Raw genomic sequence first — 24700 nt, forward strand, 5'->3', positions numbered from 1 at the left:
GCCACTATATTAAGAACTGATTGGCTTCATGATGGGGTCTTACTAAAACAAGCCCAACAGCAATGACGGCCCAATCAGCCCAAAGCCCAAGGAAGAGTTAATGAGTCGCATTACCAAAGAGTTCGGCCTCAGCATACAGCTCGGTAAAAGCCAACCTTATCAACATCTGCCTCAGGTCGGCATCAAGCTCTACTCTCAGATCGTGCAACCAAAGCAGAGTATGAGTTCGGCATTACCAAAGAGTTCGGCCAGCCTACAGTCTCGGTAAAACCATCCAATCAAAACTCTGCTTGGTCCGGCATCAAGCACTTCAGATCGCATACCAAATGCAGTTCGGTCCTCAAGTAATTTCGACCGACAATTGATTAGTGGAACATACAGTGATGTTCCAACGCACCCACTACCCAACGTGGTGTTCAAGCTCGAGGCCATCGATCGTAGGCCAAGACCTAACGCTACATCCACGACATCTAGCTATAACCTACACGACATCCACGACTTAGGGTGGTGATGCAAGCCACGATCTTAGTTCAAGATATAAATAGAACTTAGATCAGATAGAAGAAGGTTAAGCTCTCTAGAGATAAAAAATACCATATAGCAAGTCTGTGTTGTAAGCTGTAGAAACCAGATCAAGCAATACAATCTTGCCCTCCCTTTCTTCCCGTGGACGTAGATTTACTTCAGTAAATCGAACCACGTAAATTCTTTGTCATAATCTTCATTCTCTACCAGCATTTACTAACATCAGAAATTCGCGGATCCATCACTGGCGCCGTCTGTGGGAACGAAGAACAAATTTGTGATAAAGCGAATTTTTGATCCATTTTTTCCACCCAAAAAATGCATACCAGATCGCAGAGTACCCGTATTCCTGCCCGTGAGAACCAGGAGGAAGCCAATCCATCCCATAGGTCTGGAAAACAGCCTAGGGATAAATCCACCACCAGTTCTCATGGCGAAGGAACAGGCCGCTCCAAAAATCGTCCCACTGAGTCTTCCCAGCAGCCTGATTTGAATGAGGCTGTCAAGCTGTTCTTGGCTGAGAAGCAGGATGAGTTCTTAGCCTTCCTGCAAAAGAGCCAAGAGCCGAAGACGAAAACGGAGGATTCTCCTTCCTCATCCAGACATGAAAGTCACTACCGCAGTAGTGCCGTGTCTTCCAGGAAGAAGAATCCACACCGACATATTCCTGTTCTTCCTCGGTACCGGAATCACAGGAGAACTCAATCTCCTCCATACCGACGAGATATCGGATTCGCCGTGTACGGAGCACTGAAGACTCCGTTCTCGGACGACATCACCCGAACTCCCCTACCACAGAACTACCGAACTCCGTCGATGACTTACGACGGGCTCGTGGACCCTCACGATTTCTTGGGGCGCTATCAGTATAACATGGCGAACCAGGGTCTCAACGAGGTCCACATGTGCAAGCTGTTTCCCGAGCTGCTCATCGGGAACGCGAGAAGGTGGTTCGATAGCCTCCCCAGGGCAGCATCAGATCTTACCGAGATCTAATGGATGCCTTCCACAGGAGGTTCTTTCAGAAAGCGGAAGCCGAATCACTTCGGCTCAGCTGCTTTCCATTCGTCAAGGTCGCGACGAAAAAATCAGCGACTTTATGACAAGATTCCACAAGGAATGCCTGCAAGTAGACGATCTCAACGATCTGCTTGTCATCTCGGCATTCCAAATGGAATCCTGCCCGGAGCTCTCTACAGGAAGCTCGTTGAGTGCGGTCCGCAGACAGCTCAGGAAATGTGGGACATTGCGGACCAGTACTCCGGGCCGATGAGGCAGACCGTCGCAAACGGTCGTTAGACAGCTCATCGTCCGAGGAGACAGGAGGAAGCCCGATCATAGCGATCAGGGACATCCTCGCCGAACTCCTTTTGGCGATCAGGGACATCCTCGCCGAACTCCTTTTGAAAGGATTCAAAGGACTCCGGTGCAAGACAGATTGGGACCCCGTCTCAATCCCGAGAAGCCGCCCGCTCAGTTCGTACCGCTGAACAAGCCGAGAGCGGAAATTTCGAACTACACTCTGACCTGTTCGAAAAGCCAAAGCGGATGACGAAATCTGCCGCGCGCCGACCCAGGATAACTACTGCTCCTACCATCAAGACCACGGTCACGATACCGAGGAGTGCAGAAACTTGGCTGCAGGTATCGATGTTCTTGTGAGGGCAGGGACATTGAAAAAATACCAAAGCAAGCAGTCAAAGAAGAATAAGAAGCAGAGAGGTGCGAACTGCGCTCCTCAGGATCCGAAAAGGCAGCCGGATCCCGAAGACGATGACGAGCCGCAATATGATGGAGTAATCCTGACTATTGACGCTCTCCCTGCCGGGAAGACCAAGTCGTCCCTGAAGTCAGAGCGCAGGGGCTCCAATCGAGAAGAGCCAACGCATAAAAGGCTGAAGCAGGACGAAGTGATTACGTTCTCGGATGCTGATCCCGTCCCGGCCATCTCTCCTCACCAAGACGCCATTGTCATCCAAGCCGGAGTGGCAAACAAACTGATCCACAGGGTGTTTGTGGATACAGGAGCGTCAGTCAGCATTCTTTTTAAAGAGTGCTTCGACAAACTAGAAGTGGACCCAGCTCGGCTCAGCCCGGCTCCGCTTCCCCTGAAGAGCTTCGCCCAGGAGGACACCCGCCCTGAAGGTATTATCAGCCTTCCGATCACGGTGGGGAAAGCGCCTACTAGCTCCAGTACGATGATTGAGTTTTTCGTGGTGAAAGCTCGGTCCCCATACAACGTCATCCTGGGAAGAGACTGGCTCAACACAGTTCGGGCCGTTTGCTCCACTATCACCTCACCATCAAGATCCCTACTAAAGGAGGGATAGCGGTCATCCGAGGTGACCAAAAGAGAGCAAAGGAATGTCTGCAAATTGCGCTTAGAAGTGCCGAGCAGTCAGATCGGCACCACCAAGCATAGCAATCACAGCAGCCGGAGTCAGAGGCGATGACCGAAGTCATACCGGAGCCGAACTCGATGACAGTTCAGCTGTACGAAGACGATCCATCCAGAACGGTTAAGATCGGCTTCGCGGGAACGCCTCTACTTCGGGAAAAAACATCCAGCTCCTCAAGGAGTACAAAGACGTCTTTGCATGGTCTCCGTTGGACATGACCGGAGTGCCCCCGAGGTAATCACTCATCGTTTAAATATTGATCCTTCGGTCCGGCCGATAAAACAGAAGCAAAGACTCTTTGCGGCAGAACGAAGTCAAGTCATCCATGACGAAGTCCGTCAATTATTGAAGGCGGATGTGTTATTCGAAGTGAAGTATCCTTCGTGGGTGCCAATCCTGTCATGATCAAGAAAAAGGAAGGAGGATGGCGGATGTGCATAGATTTCACCGATCTAAATAAGCACTGTCCCAAAGATTGCTATCCCCTTCCGAACATAGATAAAAAAGTAGAAGCTCTGATGGGCTTTGAAATTTTTTGTTTTCTTGATCTATACAAAGGATACCATCAGGTTTTAATGGATGAGATTGACGCTTCAAAAACGGCCTTCATTACTGATTTCGGCATTTTCGCTTATAAAAGATGCCATTCGGTTTAAAGAATGCCGGAGCCACTTATCAAAGGATGGTAGACAAGCTTTTTCGGCACCTGATTGGAAAGGAGGTCGAAGTGTATGTTGACGATATAGTCGTCAAGAGCAAAAGCACCTCGGAGTACGAGCACAACCTCAAGTCCACTCTCAACGTGCTCAAGAAAGCCAACCTCAAACTTAATCCCCAAAAGTGTACCTTTTTGGTAGATTCGGGAAAGTTTCTGGGTTGTTGGGTTTCAAAAGACGGACTCAAGGCAAACCCCTCAAAAGTTCAAGTCGTTCAGAACATGGCAATGCCGAAGTCCATACATGACGTGCAAAGGCTAACCGGATGTCTAGCCGCACTGAGTCGATTCCTTTCCCAAGCAGCCGAAAAGCAACTGCCGTTCTTCAAGGTGTTGAAAAAGGCACCAAAGTTCGAGTGGGAGCCGAGCAGAAAAGGGCCTTTGACGAGCTCAAAAGTTATCTAGCCGAGCTTCCTATTCTCTCTGCTCCAACCGAAGCCGAAGTAATTCTTATACTTAGCGGCATCGGATCAAACCATCAGCGCGGTGCTTGTACGAGAAGAAGGCCTAAAGCAGCTTCCCATCTACTTTACAAGCCGAGCATTACGAGGTCCAGAAACCAGGTATCAACCTCTGGAAAAGATTGCTCTGGCATTAGTAAATGCAGCAAGGAGACTGCGGCCATACTTCTATGCTCACAAGGTATGCGTCTTAACTGATCTGCCACTTCGGCAAGTGTTGACCAAACAGAAGCATCAGGCAGAATCGCCAAGTGGGCTATAGAGTTGGGAGAGCACACAATTGAATATCTACCTCGGAAAGCCATCAAGGGACAAGCCTTGGCAGATTTTCTTGCAGAAGCAAGTTCGATCAAGCAATTCCGTTATTGCCGAACAGAAGAATTCTGCCAATGCCGAACTAGCACAGCCCTTGGAATCCGAAGTAGAGCCGCCGGACTGCTGGAGCGGGTTCGTAGATGGAGCTTCGAACAAGATGGGAAGTGGAGCTGGTATTTTACTTGTCGCTCCCGACGGACACGAGGTAGCCTACTCACTTCGTTTCCTATTCCCCACTACTAATAATGAAGCCGAGTACGAAGCCCTCCTGGCCGGACTCCAGTTAGCGCAAAGTCTGCTCGTCAAATCTCTCAAAGTCCATTGTGATTCACAAGTCATAGTAAATCACATGTTGGGTACAAGTGAAGCTCGTGACGAGAGAATGAAGAAGTATTTGGACAAAGCGCAAAGCATCAGCCGAAGTTTCTCCTATTTTCGGATAATCCGCATTCCCAGAGCGGAAAATAGCCGAGCAGATGCCTTAAGTAAGTTGGCCTCAGATCCGAGCTCAAAGGCGGAAGAATTAATGCATCGAAGCATTGATGAAGCCGAGGTACATTCAGTATCCAGCTCGCCGAACTGGATGACGCCGATCTTGCAGTATCTGGATCAAGGACAATTGCCCGAGGATAAGAGAGAAGCTCGGAAGATCACGTGCCGAGCACTTCGGTACGAACTTCATGAAGGAGTCCTCTTTAGAAAGTCTTACCTCCAGCCGTTATTGCGGTGCGTAGGACCAGAAGAGACGGACTACATCCTCAGAGAAGTTCATGAAGGATCGTGCGGTAGCCACATCGGAGCCAGAGCTTTAGCTAAAAAAGTTCTGAGATGGGGATATTATTGGCCAACCATGGTACAAGAGGCAGTGCAGCTCGTCAAGAAGTGTACGAAGTGCCAAATTCATGCAAATGTCCCAAGGATGCCGCAGACCGATCTATACACTATGCAAAGCCCTTGGCCTTTCATGCAATGGGGCATAGACATAGTGGGACCACTTCCTCAAGCTCCTCGGCAATGAAATTCCTTATCGTTGCCGTGGACTACTTCACGAAGTGGGTGGAGGCTGAACCATTAGCTACGATAACGAGCTCAAGGCATTGGACTTCGTCTGGAAGAACATAGTGTGCCGATTTGGCATACCCCACATCCTCATCTCGGATAATGGGACTCAGTTCACCGACAAGACGTTCAAGAATTGGTGCCAAGAGCTGAACATTCAACAGCGGTTCACTTCGGTCTCCCATCCCAAGCAAACGGACAAACGGAAGTAACGAACCGGATTCTGGTGAAAGGGTTAAAAGCTCGGTTAGAACAAGCCAAAGGACAATGGGTAGAAAATCTCCCTCAAGTCCTATGGTCCTACCGAACTACACCCAAAACCTCCAACGGTGAAACTCCGTATAGTCTGGTGTACGGCACTGAAGCCGTAATTCCGGTGGAGATCGGCTTACCCAGTCCCCGAACTCTAAATTTCTCCTCAGAAATGAATGACGACGGACTGAGAGCAGAACTAGATCTCGCCGAAGAAAGAAGAGAATTGGCGTGCATAAAAGCAGCCAAGTATAAGGAGCAAGTAGCCCGGTATTATAACCAAAGGGTGAAAAAGCTTCAATTTCAAGTGGGAGATCTCGTCTTGAGAAACAACGAAGTAAGCCGAGCAGAAAAGCTGGGCAAACTCGAACCCACATGGGAGGGTCCATATCGGGTGTCAGAAGTCCTCGGCAAAGGGTCTTATAAATTGACTCACATGTCAGGAGAACAAGTACCCCGAACATGGCACGTCTCCAACCTCAAGAAGTTCCACTTGTAAGAGACAAGGTCCGGTCAGTCTGTCTTGTGTCTAGTTCGGTCATAGGGGTACATGTTTTTATTTGTTTGTTTTTTACTTGTACCTTTTACTTGTCGTTTTAAAAAAAGGTTTAAAGTTTTTTTTCCTTCGTCTTTTTCATTTTTTCTCTATGTGTTTGTCTCTATGTGCTTGTCGTCTCTTACAAATGGTACCAAGGTATATCGTTCTTTAAAGACTGATCCCCTTTTAGATCGATTATTAAAGACTATTGTGAGTCCAAGCTTCGTAAGGAGGATATAAGACCACAATTCAGCTTAACAAGCAGTCCGTCTGAAACGAACTGCAATAAGCCAACGATTGTGAGTCCAAGCTTCCAAGGAGGATACAAGACCGCAATTCAGCTAATAAGCACTTCGTCTGAAGCGAACTGCAATAAGGGAAAGTCCGATCCACGCGATAAACCTCGCCGAATTAGGACGACCAAGTTCGGTCAAAGAAGTTTACCTCATAAGACCGGGGACGACACGTCTAGTCAAAGAGGTTTACTGCATAAGACCACTTCGGTTTAACATGGGAAAGTCCGATCCACGCGATAAAACTCGCCGAATTAGGACAAGGGAAAGTTCGATCCCGGCGACCAAAAATCGCCAAATTAGAACACAAACCAAGTCCGGTCAAAGATGTTTATTTCATCAGACCAAAGACGAGTCCGGTCTAAGATGTTTATTTCATCAGACCAAAGACGAGTCCGGTCAAAGATGTTTATTTCATCAGACCAAGACGAGTCCGGTCTAAGATGTTTATTTCATCAGACCAAAGACGAGTCCGGTCAAAAATGTTTATTTCATCAGACCAAGGACCAAGTCCGGTCCAAGAAGTTTACTTCATAAGACCGAGGACAAGTACGATGAAATTTTTTCGCTAAGCTGTAAATACAGTGTAGAAGCGAAAACAAAATTTCATTTATCAAATCTTGTTCGGCATACAACTCCGCTCCCCTACAAAATGGCGTTACGCTATTACAAAGGACTATTCTACTGTCCAGGGTTGCTGAAGTTAAGCCACCTATCTGCAAAATCCTCTGGAAGCCGAGTTCGGTTGTTCCGAGCAGATGAAGAATAAGCAGGTCGACGAGATGCTATCCTCGACCCAACGCCTCTTCCCCGAGCCCGAGAAGTCCTAACACCTCGGCGATGAAGAGTCTCTGCAATAAGCATCTGCTGATCTTGCTCGCTCATAGTCACAACTCCTCGGCGAATTTCAGTCCGTCCCCGTCTTGACGATTCCGGTTGCTCCTGAGCCCGTTCTCGTCTTGACGTTTCCGGCTGTTCCGGAGTTCGTTGTTGACTTGGAGTAGGATTTTGAACAAGGGAACCAGAGGTTTGATCTGGAGTGCGAGCATCTGTTGGCGCGATATGCCGAAGGAATCTTTTATGGAGGGGGCGCCGAGAAAGAACAATGTTGTACGAGAAGCCCAACGCCGCGAGTGATGTCACAACTTGTGGCAAGCCGGGCTCTCCAGCACATTGTTCATACGGAGTACATGATTATTCCTCCCACAGTTCGTCAACTCGACTCTGAACGTCTGATATGGTCATTCCCCCGCGCACACGGATGTAATCCTCGTACGCAGTCCTCTCAGCAATGGCCGTATTCAGCTCGGCCTCCAGATCTTTCTTATCGGACTCTAAGTCCTTGATACTCGCCTCCAGCGTCACTAAACGAGCCAGAAGCTCGACATTCTTCGTCTGATCGGCTATAGCTCTTCTCTCAGCTTCGTCCAAAGCCGACAGACAGTACACAGCCGTTTCCAGTGAAGTATCTCCATCTCCTTGGGTACAAAGCAGCTATATTAGTTCGGCAGCTGTACCGAGCAGATAGTAAAAATACAACAGGAATAAAGGCGGAGTACGAAAAGCTATACGAAGACAAAGTGTAGAGAATTTTTCATTCACAGGAAAATTTTTTACACTAGGCTTCAAGGCCATTTTACAGGAAGAAACTAGACTAAGAGAAAGGAGACGAAATCATACTCCGCCAGCTTCGTCTCCGGCTTCCTCGGTCTGGTACAGCTTCTTTCTCCTGGGCTACCTCAGCCTCAGCTCGCCTCCTGCCGGCCTCGCCTCCGCCTCCTGATCGGCTTCCTTCTCCGGATGCCCGGCCCTGATCGACTTCGGCCTCCCGCTCAGCGGCTCGGCCTCACCTCTCCGTTGTAAGTCGAAGCGGGTGAAACGGGTTCCCACGGAGGCAAAGATAGCTCCAGGTTCTCGTCCCGATCAGCTCGACAACTCCGGACTCGGTCTGCAGAAAGCAGGACCGAAGATGAAGCGAGCTCCTCAAGGAGCGGCAGATTCTGAAGCCGAGCCGCTATCTCTTGCCTATCGGTGTAACAGAGGCAGCACGACGTCGGCCCCGCTGCTCGCCCTTATCGGCAATTAGCCTTACCAGACTACCGACAAAGGCCGAGAACTGGCTGCTCAAAAAGAGTTTCTCCGTGTAAACACGAAAGCCTCCCCTTGGGGCACCACGGCAGCAGCATCCCTCCGTTTCGTCTGCTCCCGCTGGATGACGAGCTGGTTTTTTTGGCAAACTGAGCTTCATCCTGGGCCGAAATATCCTAGCATCTCTGGCCTTCTCAAAGTTAGCCTCAGCCTGTTGCGGCCCGATGACAAGCAGCCGCCCAACTTCCTCTGCATCTCAGCATAGTCATTGGAGCGCTTTGGAGAGTTCGCGGCGACGAGCTTGGAGAGCATATCGTTCCTCTGAAAATGAATAAAGAAAAAAGTCAACAAAGGGACCACAAAAAATACAGGAAAAAAGCAAGGCCAGAAAATCAAGAAGAGAATTCACCTCGGCGAAGTCCGTGGGCCATAAAAAAACGGCTCACAGATATGTTCCGAAGGAGGCGCCAAGACCACGTTTTCTCTGGCGCTCTCGGGGGCTTTCTGGGCCTTCCCCCTCCCCTTTGCCGAAGTTGGACTCCGGCTTCTTCGGATCCGAAGAGGTTTTTTGCCTTTTCGGAGTCCTCCCTCCGGCATCAGACGCCGAGCTGGTGGTTTTCGGCCTCTCCGGCTCCTTGGACTCCGAAGATTTTCGGGTAGGCCTTGGTTCAGCATGTACACTGCCAAAAAGCAAGAAAGCAGGTTAGGTTTTCTTCGTTAAAGCAGTAGAACATAAGGTAAAGAGAAATCCTCACCCTCGGCCTCTTCGTCCGAAGACGAGATGTCGAACACGACGTCGCCCTTGACGAGCTCAGACTCCGTGTATTGTTTCCTAACTATGGGAATCTTGTTGAGCTCGTCATCGAGCTCGGCCAATGGTTCTAACCGAGGATGAGGAATCACGACTTCGGCCCTCTCCAGGGGAAGCCCGGAGCCGCTGTCCTATTATAAAAAAAGAAGCGGTTTTTGCCATTTCGGCCACTTGGTTTTGCAGAATGCCCTAAAAGGCTGTAAGGGGATCAAGTAAAACCAAGATCCCTTCCTTTAAATTGAAAAAAATTAAGGATTGCCCGCAGAGACAGATCCTTATCTAACCTACGGAGTTCGGCAGCAAAAGCCGACAAGTGCCTCCAAGAATTCGGAGTCACCTGACCTAAAGGGAGTTGAAAAAAATCAAGAAGCTCTACAAAGGTGGGGGAAGAGGGAAACGAAGCCCGCATTCTAAGCAGGCTTCGTAAACGGTGGCATAACCCTCCGGCGGGTCGTTAGCCCTATGATCATCGTCGGGAACCACCGCCTTCCCCCCAGGAAAAGAGTATTTTTCGTAAAGGGATATCACAGTATCCTTACTCAAGATACTGTGAAAACACTCTACGTCTTCTCCCCGGATTCTTTCCGGCTAGAAGACCCCTTACCCCCTTTTCTATCTACCGCTACCAGACTCAGACGAAGAAGAAGCAGACATGGTTCTTACTCTTTGAAGTTTGAAGAAATCCTGAGGAATTTTTGAAAGCGGAAGGAAATTTTTCACGCAAAAGATAGAGAGTGCAGAAGAAGCCAATAGCAAAGGTGTTCAAATGATGAAGAAAGGCGGGTATTTATCAGATTTGGAAAAGATTTCAAATCATCGCACCGTTTCATATCCCACCTTTTCAGGATTCGACGGCCGGATTTTACTGTCGCATTTAATTGCCGCATTTAATGCAGTCACGCGCAGGGCACGTCCCCTGACTTCAGCCTCCCCCCGTACCCTTTTCCAGAATGCCGAAGTGACTCGCTTCGCCGAAGTGATTCACTTCGCTTTTCGGGGGGGGGTAGTGATGGGGTGCGTACTAAACAAGCCCAACAGCAATGACGGCCCATCAGCCCAAAGCCCAAGGAAGAGTATGAGTTCGGCATTACCAAAGAGTTCGGCCTCAGCCTACAGCTCGGTAAAAGCCAACCTATCAAGCTCTGCTCTCAGGTCGGCATCAAGCTCTACTCTCAGATCGGCAACCAAAGCAGGAGTATGAGTTCGGCATTACCAAAGAGTTCGGCCTCAGCCTACAGCTCGGTAAAAGCCATCCAATCAAGCTCTGCTCTCAGGCCGGCATCAAGCTACTCTCAGATCGGCAACCAAAGCAGTTCGGTCTCAGTATTCGACCGAACAAGGAGTTAGTGGACCCATACAGGATGTCCAACACACCCACTACCACGTGGTGTCAACTCAGGCCACGATCGTAGGCCAAGACCTACGCTACATCCACGATCTTAGGCCATAACCTACACGACATCCACGACTTAGGGTGGTGATGCAAGCCCACGATCTTAGTTCAAGATATAAATAGAACTTAGATCAGATAAAAGAAGGTTAAGCTCTCTAGAGATAAAAATACCATATAGCAAGTCTGTGTTGTAAGCTGTAATCCCAGATCAAGCAATACAATCTTGCCCTCCCTTCTTCCCGTGGACGTAGATTTACTTCAGTAAATCGAACCACGTAAATTCTGTGTCATAATCTTCATTCTCTACCAGCATTTATTAACATCAGAAATTCGCGGATCCATCACTTCATTAAACATCTATTAATCTGATGTGAAATGAATATGTCGACGATTCATATTGTGAAGTTGGGCTATTAAGTGCTCTACTTTGAAATGAATGTGAGCACTGTTTACATTTATAAGGTTAGATCGACATTGATAATGAGATTTTCTTAATTAAGTGTGTTTTAGTTGAATGTACACTTCATTTTACTCATTCAAACTTTTTCACCATTTATTTCCCCATTGTTGTGTGTCAGCTAAACAATGATGACTAGAATTGACGAAATTAAAGCATATCCTATAACAAGCTAGAGATGATATTGGTGATTTGCATATACTGTAGTATGAGAACTTTATAAGTTCATATATGAATAATAACATTAACAAAAATCATATTTGAATAATAACATAACTCATGAAATTTGAAGATAAAAAAGGTTAGTCTAATTATAGTGGAAGATTTTAACCGGCAATAGGCATCTACCTAAACCCTAATCACTTAAGTGCTTCAATTAATATTTTGACAATTTGCTTTCAATATTAAATTCGAAATTTCAAATTTTCTTACATAGTCTTATGACTCTTATTAGTGCATTGGGGATGAGCAAATTGGAAGTTGAGGAAATTTTGACCACCCCATAACCATCGATTTTACATGAATTGAATTTGCATGGGTGAGATAATTGAAAGGGAAAAAAATAATATTCATAGTTTAAAACTTTATGAGATCATCCATCGTCATCGATTTTTACCTGAATTTGCATGAGTGAGATAATTGAAAAAATTAATATACATAGTTTAAAATTGTATGAGTAATTGGAATTTAATGGGATTTAAGTGAACTATCATCTCTAATTTCTATATGCAATATTGCAATGCTGTAATATTGTTACCAATTGAACATTCTCAAGCCTTAATAAGGTACTACACCTTTTTATGATATTAAAATAAGGAAACGAGAAGAATATAAATTTATCCCTTAGGTTAAACGGGCATATTCATTTTAGTTCAACAATAAGATCTTTATATAAACAAATTCTAAATATAAGAAAACAAATTCTAATCTATATTCAAATTGTCAGCTGTGAATCGGCCATTCAACATAACCTGAAAGAATATTCCCTCGTGCTTCCTTTGGCAAGTTTAGAGAGATTAATGAGAGGGATGGTGTCTGAACAGAAGATGAGCTTGCTTGTCCAAGGCTGGCCGCTCCGATGCTGGAGTCATTGTTGTCTGTTTTTAGAAAATGTTTATGTTATTTTGAAGGATGAGATAAAGCCAAGCTCCGATGCTGTCTGTTTTCAGAAAATGTTAGTGTTATTTTGAAAGATATCAAGCCAGTATTTATATATGGGGTCCAAATGGCTATGCATTCTATTAACTTGTACTAGTACTACTTTTTCAATAATCCAAAACAAGTTGAATTTGTTACCTGTTGGTTGAATTAATAGTTGGTGCCCTTCGTTAGAACAATTGGTGGAAAATCAAGAGCAAACATGTTGACTTATGAAAATAATCCAATATACACATAACAATCAAACAAGCCATAGACTATCATCTCTTACAATTCTCGATTATGGCCAAAATAGATCATTAGAAAGGCACAAGACAATGCAAAGCAACACAAGTAACAATATAAACTCATGAGTACCTAAAATAAAATTCTAGAGAAATAAATATAAAATAAAATTCTAATAAGCAACATATTCAACCCTCATATTCCCCATTACCAAGGATTTGAGCGAAACTAAATTCGGACTATGAATAACTAAGTTGGAACTATCATGATTCCTCTCTTTCTTGATCACTTGAATAGCTTTAGTCGCGTTCGAATAGTAAAATAGTCGAGAAGATCGATGCATGGCGAGTAAGATCCCCCCATCTTCGAATGCTTTAACGGGATGAAGCGTATCATGGTAGAGATTCATGCTTTCTATACAATGGTCTATAGCTTCGCCATCCAAAATAACATCATGTATATCATAACGTATATTAAGTTTGAAAGCACAATATAAAACATCAGGAAGTTTGAGCATACATGGTTTTCTGTTGATAACATAATCCTTAGTCCATGATTTGTCATCTCCATATTCCTTCATGCGCCATATTTCAACCTTATCATCAAAGTCATCATTGGTGAAGCACAAGCGTCCACCCAAAACTGATAGCACATAATAGAGACTTCTTTGACAATGTTGAATACTAGGAGGACAAGAAAAATAGTTAAATAGCTCAGTTTCAAGATCGAGGCAATAAACCCTAGGAGGGTTACTTCTATCCGCATAACTACGTAAAAGCCAATGAAGATTCCCATTCAGACAAGGAGGCACGTGATCCATTTGATACCACAATTCCAATTGGCTCTCAATTGTAATGCTTTTCCACTGTCTCATTCCTAGAATGTATACTTGACACGTAAGGGGAAAATTCTTATGGGCAAAAAGCCTAACAATCTTGTACTGACCACTTTTGCTCATTCCAAACCCAAATGCATAATCTTCTGATTCACATTTACGACCCATATCGCGACCCATATCGATCCTGACATACTCACGAGTGATTGGATTGCATACGAATACTTCAAACAAGGAGTCCATGTCGATCATGAAAAGCAAGCCATTAAGGGAGCTATGTATAAATGGCTTATTAGGATTTGGAAAGTTATGAGAGAGAAGTGAACCTTTGGGTGGTTTGAGAATCAGTTCATTATCACCAATAAACCCCAAGAAGGAGTATGCCCTTGAAAATCTGAGGTCTTTTATGGCGGGGAGGCGGGCGGAGGACAAGGCTGTCTGACGAGAATGCAACGAGGCAAAGTGGGGGCTCTTCACCAAATCGCGCCATGACCTACAAACACATATGGAGTTCATGATGGTTCGAACGGGGAGTCTTGAGAGGATGTCGATGGTGACTTCTGGCGGAAGATCATTCATGTCGGTACCCATGAATTTTGGAGAGAAGAGAATGAGGTGAGAGTTGTGATTGGAATTTCGTGATACTGTTAGATATATATATAGTAAAACGATGGTTGTGTATATTTGTTAAGTAAATCACTACACTCATTCTCTTATTATTATATTATTATTTTCATGTATACATACGATTGTTTAATGAAAATTTCACTTTTTTATGGAAAAATTAATCATTCTAAAATATGGTAATTGTTTTAGGTTTCCCATATATAATAAATTCATACATGTATTTTTTAAGTAACTCTATCTCCCAAACGAATTGTCACATAAGTTCTAATTTGCAACGCGGTAATATACGAATTAATTAAGGCAAAACGCACTTGCAAATTTGTTTTTTTTTTTCCTTGTTTGATAAGTTTACTTTTATTCTGTTTTTTATTTTTTACATAAATATCTAATGTGATAAAATATTAAATTTAAAATATGGTATATATATAATAAAAAGGAAACACACTCCATTATATATACAATATTAGGTTAGATAATAAAAGTGTGGTTATAGAAAAAGAATAAAAAAAATAGGATTGATTAAATGGTTGACAACTAAACATATTATATAAAAAAGACATACCTGAAAACTAAATTTGGTGGTGCATTTTGTTTATAAATTTGTGCGTTTAAACCTGAGTACTACTTGGTGCTGTGTATTGGTACACAGCAACAGCAACAGCAACAGCAGCAGCAGCTCCTATGGCCTCTTTCGTTTTCCTCGTCTGGCCGAAAATAATCATTTAATCTCAACCCAATCTTTCCTCTCTATCTCCATCGGCCCAATAATTCATTCCAACATCCCAAAACATTTAAAAGCTAGATCCACGACTCCACCAATTCTGCTGGCCCAAACCATGCAGCCCACACTTCAATTAAAATCTTTGGGCCAAAGGAGAATTTACAACTTCAGTCCAATACCTTAATTACTCCAACATGTCGCCCAATTACTTCGGTCTTTGGTGATTGAAGTTGCAACTCTTTTTGAACAGAAATCTCTCAAATTTTAATTCATCTTTGCAGGTTTTGGAAAAGATGTTTGATTATGTACGTTGGTGATTTGTAGGGAAAATCGGGTTTATGGGGCACTTTACACTAAAGATTACGTAAATGTACCCATTTTGTTATCTATTCCACAAATGGGAAAAACGCCAACCACATTGGCGTTTTTATTAGTAAATACGCCAACGTCATTGGCGTGTTTTAAGGTAAATACGCCAACGATGATGGCGTTTTATACTTGTGCCGTATTTTGGGTGTATGCTCTCGGATTGTAATTACGATTAAACACGCCAACTTGGTTGGCGTGTATAAATAAAAAAACGCATTTGTAAATGGCGTGTTTTCTTTGTTGAAACGCCGAACATATTGACGTTTTGTAAAAGACGCCAACCGGAGTGGCGTATTTACTTAATCATAAAAAACGCCAACCTGAGTGGCGTGTTTAATCAGACTGATATACCAGGCGTTCCTCCCCCAAATCGCGAAAACCTCACAACACACAGCCTTCGCGATTTCTCCAGCTGCGCGCCTTCTCTCCGTGATTTCGGCCTACATTCATCAATCGGTGCTATTCTCCCCCAAATTCATCTATTTTATTCGGTTAGTATGCTTACCTTTTACATAATTATAGTAATTGGTGGATAGCTAGGGTTTGTAATGGGTTGTGAATTGAGTAGAAATATTATGCATTTTGGATTGGTTGAATGATATTATTGTTGATTATTATGTTGGATTGTGTTGGGTTTAAGTTAATTTGTGTATAAATTTGATTATAAGCCTAAACCCTAGGGTTTTTATAGCTAAAAAATTGGGCAAATTGTTTTGATTTATGTGGGTTTTGGTTGATTAGTTTAGATTGTTAAATTTGTTTATATTGTTAGGTTTGTCAAATTGAAATTGGACAAATTGAAAATGTTAGGTTAGGCAAAATTGAAATTGGTAGGTTGGGCGAATTGTTAATTGAAATTGTTAATTTTGTGTAGGTGAATTGGTTTATGATTTTGAATGTGCAATGTTGTGTAACTTGCTTATTTGATGTTGGTGTTCAATTTTGTGATATTGGATTAAATTGTATCTAATTATTGAAATGGTTTATGGTTGGTTATTGTTGAATTTGGTTTATGAAATTGGATTAAATGTTATGGTTGGTTATTGTTGAATTTGAATTATGTAGGTAAATTATGGCATCATCTTCAACCTCTCGTCGTCGGCTTGCATGTGGTCCTGCGGATCCATCTGTATTATATTTTCAGAGACAACACGTCTCTAACAACATATGGGCAGGAGTTCCATCCGAAGATGTACGCTGCGACGATTTGAAGGAAAAATTTGGGATGTTTCCATCCAGCAATATGTCTTGGCAATAGTGGACCAGATGGGGTTTGGGGGTATGTTAAGGTGTGGTAAACCAAAAGAAATTGACCACCATCTTATCACAGCTCTGATTGAACGTTGGAGGCCAGAGACTCACACGTTTCACTTTCCAGTCGGTGAAGCGACTGTGACACTGGAAGACGTGGAGGTCTTATGGGGCCTGAAAGTTGATGGAGAGGCTCTGACAACTTACATCCCCCCAACTGCCGCTGCATGTGAACATGGAAGTCTCCACATCTGCCACTTTTGACATTTGCAGTGCGAGTCCAAGTACTTTACCTTCCACTTATTAGCGCCCTTTCCACCAATTCGACGCTTTGTTCGAACCACATAATGCCCTGCAATTGTGTTGGGTGCTCTCACATTATGCAATTGACCTTTTGCATCATTTTTGCACACCTTTTCATGCGCCCACGGGGTAAGTGGTGTGGCACACTGTGTTGATGCAATTGACCGGTCATTGAACCATTCTATTGTCCTCCAGAATATCATATCAATGCAAGCTTTAATTGGGAGTTGTCTTGCGCCTCTCAACACATTGTTGTAAGATTCCACCATATTAGTGGAAACCTCACCCCATCTTTTGTGTTTGTCATACGCCATATTCCATTTTTCTAACTCCACGGCATCAAGGTACTGCAAAGCCTCGTTGTTGACGTTTCGAAGTAAACGACGTCTGATCTTAAACTTGCGCTTCTTGGTAGCAATACCAATTTTCCAAACAAGTCTTTTGACCATGATACCTTTGTGATTCTGCAAAACATTCTTTCTAACATGTACCAAGCAAAATCTGTGATGACCCACATTGGGTTCTTCTTTCCATATGGGAGAATTCATTGCATCTATGATTCCCACATGCCTATCAGATATGACACATATTTCATGCTTTGCTACATGAAGTCTAATGCGTTCCATAAACCAATTCCAACTTTCTTTGGTTTCCTCATCAACAATGGCATATGCAACAGGCAAACATTTCTTATTAGCATCAAATCCAACGGCAATAAGAATTTTACCTCGACATCGTCCACGTAGATGAGTTCCATCAACCGTTAAAACTGGTTTGCATAGTTGAAAAGCCTCCACAGCTGGTCCAAAAGCCCAGAATACGTACTTGAATACCTTGTTCATACCATTGCTTAATATGTCATCGTGCATCCATTCCACAATTGTGCCAGGATTTTGTCTTTGCACTTCATTCAAATAAGCTGGTAAAACTTTGAACGACCACTCCCATCCACCGTATACAAGCTCAATCGCTGTCCTCCGAGCATACCATGCTTTCTTGTAACTAACTTTGACATGAAATCTATTTTCAATATCCGCCACAATTGCTTTTACCTTGTAGCAAGGATCGTTTTCTATCTGATGGCGAACACTCAACGCTATCATACCCGACGAAAGATTAGCGTGGCCATTATAGTTACGATCCCCCATGCAAGTATGAGCAGTGCTGAACACTCTAATTTGCCAGTGTTCATCATGCTTCCTCAGTGTTGCTCGGCACTCCCACAAACATTTAGGTAAGGACGTATCTTTCGGATTTCCCTGTGGCCACTTACAAACTGCATGCCATCTCTTTCCTTTACTTTCAACAACTGTATATTGTCGGATTTTTTCCAAATGCCAATGAGTCACAGCTGCCTTCAATTCCAACTTCGTTCTAAATTTAGTATGCAAACCGACATTGGTAGGATCCTTTTCACTCCAATAATGCACACTGGGATCATCACGCTCAAAGTTTTTGGGATCAAAACTATCATATGGACCTGGTAAGGTGCGAAAGTAGTTGATTCCAGGCTGTGGGAACTGTGGAACTACTCTTCCTCCAACTGCCCTTCCACCAACTGATGTTTCTCCAACTGCTGTTTCTCCAAGTGGAATGGATGGTCTTGAAGCAACAAATTGTTCATCATCCGACGGATCACCATCTGAGTCTGTACTAACCGTGTCGGAATCTTCAGAATTATAAGGTGATTGTGGATCAAGAAAGTCGGCTTTATCAGGACCTATTATGTCCTCCACCACATCACAATTGTCACGATCCCCTAAATGCACGCCTCCAGCTTCAAAATCTTGTGTTGCAGCTAAATATGGTTCTTCGGCTCTCGTAGACGTACCAACATCAAAATCTTGTGTTGCAGCAAAATATGGTTCTTGGGCTCTCGTTGACGTACCAGCATCATAACTTATGACATGATGACTATGATGTTGAGTAATTGCCGAATACTCAACATATAATTCAATTACACCTCCAATAACCATACTCTCACTAAACATTAGATGCATGCATACTTCTTCTAGTTGAACACCTATAAACGTGACTCCGGATCCAAAGCATGTAGTACGTTTCCATATTATTTGAATATTGTTTTCATATATGCTTATCCCCATCCTTTCACAAATTTTTTCCACAAGGTCATCGTACGAAATTGTTTCATCCAACATAATGAATCCTTTAGCAAAAGGAGGATCATACGAAATAACTGCTCCGGGAATTATCTTTCCACCCCAATATAAATTGACACACCACGTCATACTATCTGCAATAATGTAAAACACAAATAAATATGTATTATTTTTACATTCATCATTATGTAGAGTCAGCCAAAAAATTGACAAAATAATTCTATTAAATACACTACAATATGTATTATCATAACAATCCATAAAATATACTATAACATATAATAGCATAACAATTGGTCAAAATATTTCCATTAAAATATATACTATCATAATAATCCATCGAAATATTAGTGTACCCATAATAATTGGTCAAACTATTATATTAATTACACTACAATATATATTATCACAACAATCAATCAAATATTGGAAGACTAATGTTTAGAAGAATGAGTCTAAAATTTGATAGACTAACCGATTAGAAGGACTAATGGTTGAAAGAATTAGCCAAATTCAAAATATCCACGCTTAAATCCACCACCGGGTCGACCCGAGCGAAAGGTTTTTATGCGTTTGGGAAGGGTTTTCGCGTTTTGGGGAGGGAAAGTGTTTAGGGTCGCGATGTTGGGGGAGATCTGATAAGGATATGGTTCAACAGAAACACGCCGCTCAAATTGGCGTTTTTAAGAATAACACGCCAACCTCAGTGGCGTTTTTATTAGTAAATACGCCTACTGCATTGGCGTTTTATTAATTAAACACGCCAACTACATTGGCGTTTTAGCTTAAAACACGCCAACTTCATTGGCGTTTTTTTCCGCCGCTGTATTTGGCGAAAATACACCTCCAATACGACGCGAAGATAAACGCCAATGAGGTTGGCGTTTTTACTAATAGAAACGCCAATGTGGTTGGCGTTTTTCCCATTTTTGGAATAGATAACAAAATGGGTACATTTACGTAATCTTTAGTGTAAAGTGCCCCATAAACCCGATTTTCCCGTGATTTGTAGGTGGTAAATGGGGTTTAGTGTGTGGAATAAATTTTTGGTTAAGGAAAGTTAAGTTTGTAACTGAAAGATTGTGAAGATGCGTTGGAATTTCAGAATTAGTTTGTTTCAGCTAAAATCGAGGGTTACTATTTCAACAAAGGGCGTATGAGTTGCTCAAGTCCATGGCCGTCACCGGTTTCCAGGCCTCCAATCTCGGCGACGCCATCCAGCTAATTAACGAAATGGTTTGCCTTCGACTGTGTGCTCAGTTATTCGATAATATTTCAATATGATTGTTGGTATATTGAAAATTGAGCTTCTTCTAATTAGTGCTTACTGAATAATGAAATTGAACTTATTAATCTTCCTAAAATGTTGATTAGATTAGATGGTGTTAATCTGCAATCCTCTTAATAGGCGGCGAGGGTTCTGCTGTTGTTCGTGTATGAATATATTTGCAGTTGTAGGTTTAAGTGATTTTTGTAGCTTACTGTTAGTTTGATTGTGGGTTAAGCTAGATTGGAGGCTTTCGGATGAGACTCAGCGAAGAGGAGAGAGAACCTGCTAATAGAGACTCTGTGAGGTGCAAAGTGTTACTAGGTTTTACTTCAGATCTAACCTCTTCTGGAATTCGAGATATTATCCGCTTTCTCGTCCAGCACCGTATGGTTAGTGTTGTTCAGAGATTGCTGTAGTTATGTGTTTGCAAATTGAAAATGAATTGATTAATTTGAAGTTTGACTGTTGTGTGACTGCATTTTGATTAATTCAACACTAGTTGTGGTGGATTTTATATTATTGCCAATTGACTCGAAAGACTTAGAAGCTGAATAAAGGAGTATGAACACGTAAAAGAATTTTGTATCTGATGATTCAGCCCTTAGATAATTTCTGATATGGATAGATAGCCTTATATTAGTTGTTCCCACCTTATGATTTCACACAATATTACCAAGTCAAGAGAGTCGGGCTCTATTAATAGAATTCAGCCCTTAGATAATTTCAGACATGGGTTTTACTGTATTTAATTTGTGTTTTTCCAAGTCAAGAGAGTCGGGCTCTATTAATAGAATTTTTTCAGGTTGATGTTGTGGTAACCACAGCAGGTGGTGTGGAGGAGGACCTTGTTAAGTGTCTTGCACCGACTTATAGAGGCGAATTTTCTCTGCCTGGGGCAGTTCTAAGCTCAAAGGGCCTGAACCGCATTGGTAATTTGTTGGTTCCTAATGGCAACAACTGTAAATTTGAGGATTGGATCATCCCCATTTTTGATCAGATGCTAGATGAGCAAAATTCTCAGGTATTATGTACTCCATTTGGAATCATAATTTGTTTTCTTCTTTTGTTGCCTTAAATTACAATACCTACGGGATCCATTAGTTGTTTGTATTTGGACTGTGTTATAGCTTAAGGGTGGAGCAGATATTCCAAGTCTCCTCTTGAGAACACTAGGATTCTCCGGTTTTGCTTAAGATGTTTTATTTATTTGCTTAGCAAGCTGAATACTTATATCATGCTGATCTTACTGCTCTTGATGGATACTGATCCAATTCTATGTTACTGGAGAAGCATGAAAAAAACATTTACCTTGATTCTCCTCTTTTTTTCTTTAGTTTTTTTTTAATTTTAGCTCTCGATCCTTTGACAGTTAAGAACTAAAGCCTTTTGCCCACTTCATTATAAGATGGTCAAGCACTGGAATTGCCACTATATTAAGAACTGTTTCACTATGTTTAGAAAATAAATAGAGGATAAAGCTGTATGGTTGAGTCAGGGGAACTTACACTTTTTGTAATTTCCACTAATGTTTTTTATGTTTCTATGGGTTTGTGATAACACACAGTCCCATTCAAGGTTTATACTAAACCCTTACTTTGTAAACCTTTACAGAAAAGTAAATTGCTAAAATAATGGTTACATTTGATCAAGTGCTTATCCTGTATGCTGCATAACCCATGTTTGCTTGGCAATTCCATGAACTTCTATGAAGGCATCCATTCCATATTTATTGATGATACCCTTTCCTTGATTTCCAACTCATATTTATTTTTGCAGAATGTACTATGGACGCCTTCTAAAGTAATTGCGCGCTTGGGGAAAGAAATTAACAATGAATCATCATACTTGTACTGGGCATATAAGGTACACATGTTCTAACAATTGTTAGCTAATTTTCTGGACTAAGAGCATATTACATAAGTCAGATTTTAAACTTTTCTCTCTGTGACTCTTATGTTAAAGTACAAAGTATATAGTAGTATTACTTTCCTTTGCCACTTTCTTTGCATAACCCAATCATGTATGGTAATTTTCTTTTCAAAGTTAGGTCTTTTTGCGGTTGTCTGTATTATGGTATGTTTGGCATATTTGGTGATATTCAATACAATTATTAGTTGGTAAGAGTTTTTTTTAACAGGCGACATCTACTTAATGATGGAATTGTTGGTCCTCATGCACCCTTGCAGAACAATATCCCTGTTTACTGCCCTAGCTTAACAGATGGTTCACTGGGTGACATGTTGTAGTTCCACTCTTACAAGAATCCTGGTTTAGTGGTCGACATTGTCCAAGGTAGATCACTTCCCATTTACAGATTTTAGAGCAATGAACTGTGAGGCTGTCCATGCTGGGGCAAGAAAAAATGGGATGACTATACTCGGACGAGGGCTCCCCACGCATCACATATGTAATGCAAATATGATGCGAAATGGTGCACAGATTGTGCAGTAATTATTAACACTGCACAAGAATTTGACAGGAGTGATTCAGGCGCTCGTCCAGATGAAGCAGTGTCTTGGGGGAAATTTTGAGGTTCTGCCAAGGCAGTTAAGGTTTGACTTCTCACTGAACTCTACTTCTTCCTAATCTCGAAATGCAATGAGCTGAAGGTAGCTTTGATCTAGCCTCTTTAATCCTTGGTCCTTTGTCAAAGCAGATGCACTGTGATGCAACCATTGCTTTCCCGCTGCTCGTTGTTGAAACATTTACTGCGAAGAGATTTGCTGAAAGAAGCTCTTGAGTATATGATTCTTGGCTGGTCATTACCCCGACCGATCTGATCCAGCCTCGTAGATCAAGACTTGATTATATGTTTTGTACTACCAAAAATCTACTAATTTTCAATTGTGAACTAGTTGGCATAAGGGCTTCACTCTTAGTTATATCAGAGAGCACGACGGGAGGAACGAAGAGAAATAAATCTCACAATTTGTGCACGTAATCATTTATTATGCACTTCATTATCAACCTACTCATAACACAACACTGCTCATGAGCCCTATGATTGATGACTCTCCAACTGTCCTTCACTTTCAAAATTGGAGTTGAAATCAGAGTTTCGACTTTTGAGCAACAAAGTACAATTCAAAACCTCTTCACATGAAGAATAAAATAGTATCTACGTGATAGCAAATCCGTGTAGAAGATGAAGGTCAACGTTTAATGTAGAGATTAACGAAATGAATTGTAACTTGACATGAATTACGATACATGTATGTACGAGCCTCGATCAAATCTGTCACTACATAGTTGTGTTACCCTGTAGGTACGAGCATCAAGTCTTTCACTACATCCTTCCACCTCGTCTGAAAACTTCAAATAATGTTCTATCATTAAACACTGCAATCATAACCATCTACATCACGAGTCGAAATCTCTATCCAAGATGCAAATCTTTTCAAACTCGGATTTTATAAATGCATTTGCAAGCAGTGCCCAGGCCACCATGGCGCTGCGCTCTCTGCTGTCGAGACCGTCATTGTTAATTTTACGGACTCAATTTTCACATCGGTTGTGAGAACAGAACAACTGGTGTGGGGTATATGCTAGTCTTTTGGGATGAGTTTTCATGTTTGCTCTGTATCATTAATCCTCCATCTTGCTTACTTTCGAATCTTTTGCAATTCTTCTTCGACTTCGACTTGAGCATCCTCATTCTTTACTTTCTAATCTTTTGCAATTCTTCTTCGACTTGAGCATCCTCATTCTTTACAATTAGGCCTGCTTCATTGCTTAATTTAGAAACTGATGCATTTACAACCGTCAAAGCACCCAATATGGAATCGGTTTGCCGTAATAATACCTATCTTGTGTAATATTCATAGGGGACATTTGATAGCTATGTTACAGTTAGATAGTAGGACTTATCCGGGTTTAGTTGTGTGTTTGGTAGCTATGTTACAAATCTACATGACCTCGTGTTTTGTATTCGGCCCGGACGAAGCCCACTTAAAAGCCTACCTACGTTTCGAGCAAGTAACTCTACCCATTTACCTAAGTTACATATCTAGCCAACCTAATTAGTTTTAGGAAAATACCATTTTACCCATTAATTTAATATATAGCCACATATAATATATACACATACATACTTTAATTAATTTCAATAAAACAAATAATAATTAATGTAATTAATGATGTGCAATAATATAATAAAAGAAGAATTAAACCATATAATTATTCATATAATTAACGTACGATGAGAAATGCTAAATTATGGTATGCTTGGATATTTTTAATATGCATAAAATATATAATAAAAATAAAAAATATAGTCATGGTCATATTCGTTTAATTTCTTGTTTTTAGTATTTTTACATAATAAGAAATGGTATGCTTGGATATTTTTTATATAAATAAAATTAAAAAATTAAAGTTATGATTATATTTATTATGTACTCCATTTTTAGCATTTTATATAATAAGAAGACGAGGAGCCCTATTTTTCATAAACAAATAAACTAAACTTAGAGTGAGAATATAAAAGTTTTGGGTTTCAATAGAAGACGAGGAGCA

At 42.1% G+C, this 24700-nt stretch overlaps 1 protein-coding gene and 1 pseudogene across 1 annotated transcript; one reads left to right on the plus strand and one right to left on the minus strand.

Annotated features, from left to right (window-relative positions):
- Window positions 1-12861: 12861 nt before the first annotated feature.
- Window positions 12862-14103, minus strand: LOC121801145 (F-box/kelch-repeat protein At3g06240-like). The gene has a single exon (XM_042200596.1). It carries the CDS (start codon window positions 14101-14103, stop codon window positions 12862-12864), a length of 1242 nt encoding a protein of 413 aa, XP_042056530.1.
- A 5826-nt stretch (window positions 14104-19929) lies between these two features.
- LOC121800123 lies at window positions 19930-23126 on the plus strand (annotated as a pseudogene).
- Window positions 23127-24700: the final 1574 nt, after the last annotated feature.

Source organism: Salvia splendens, chromosome 4, assembly GCF_004379255.2.
Source record: "Salvia splendens isolate huo1 chromosome 4, SspV2, whole genome shotgun sequence".
NCBI classification, from domain to species: domain Eukaryota; kingdom Viridiplantae; phylum Streptophyta; class Magnoliopsida; order Lamiales; family Lamiaceae; genus Salvia; species Salvia splendens.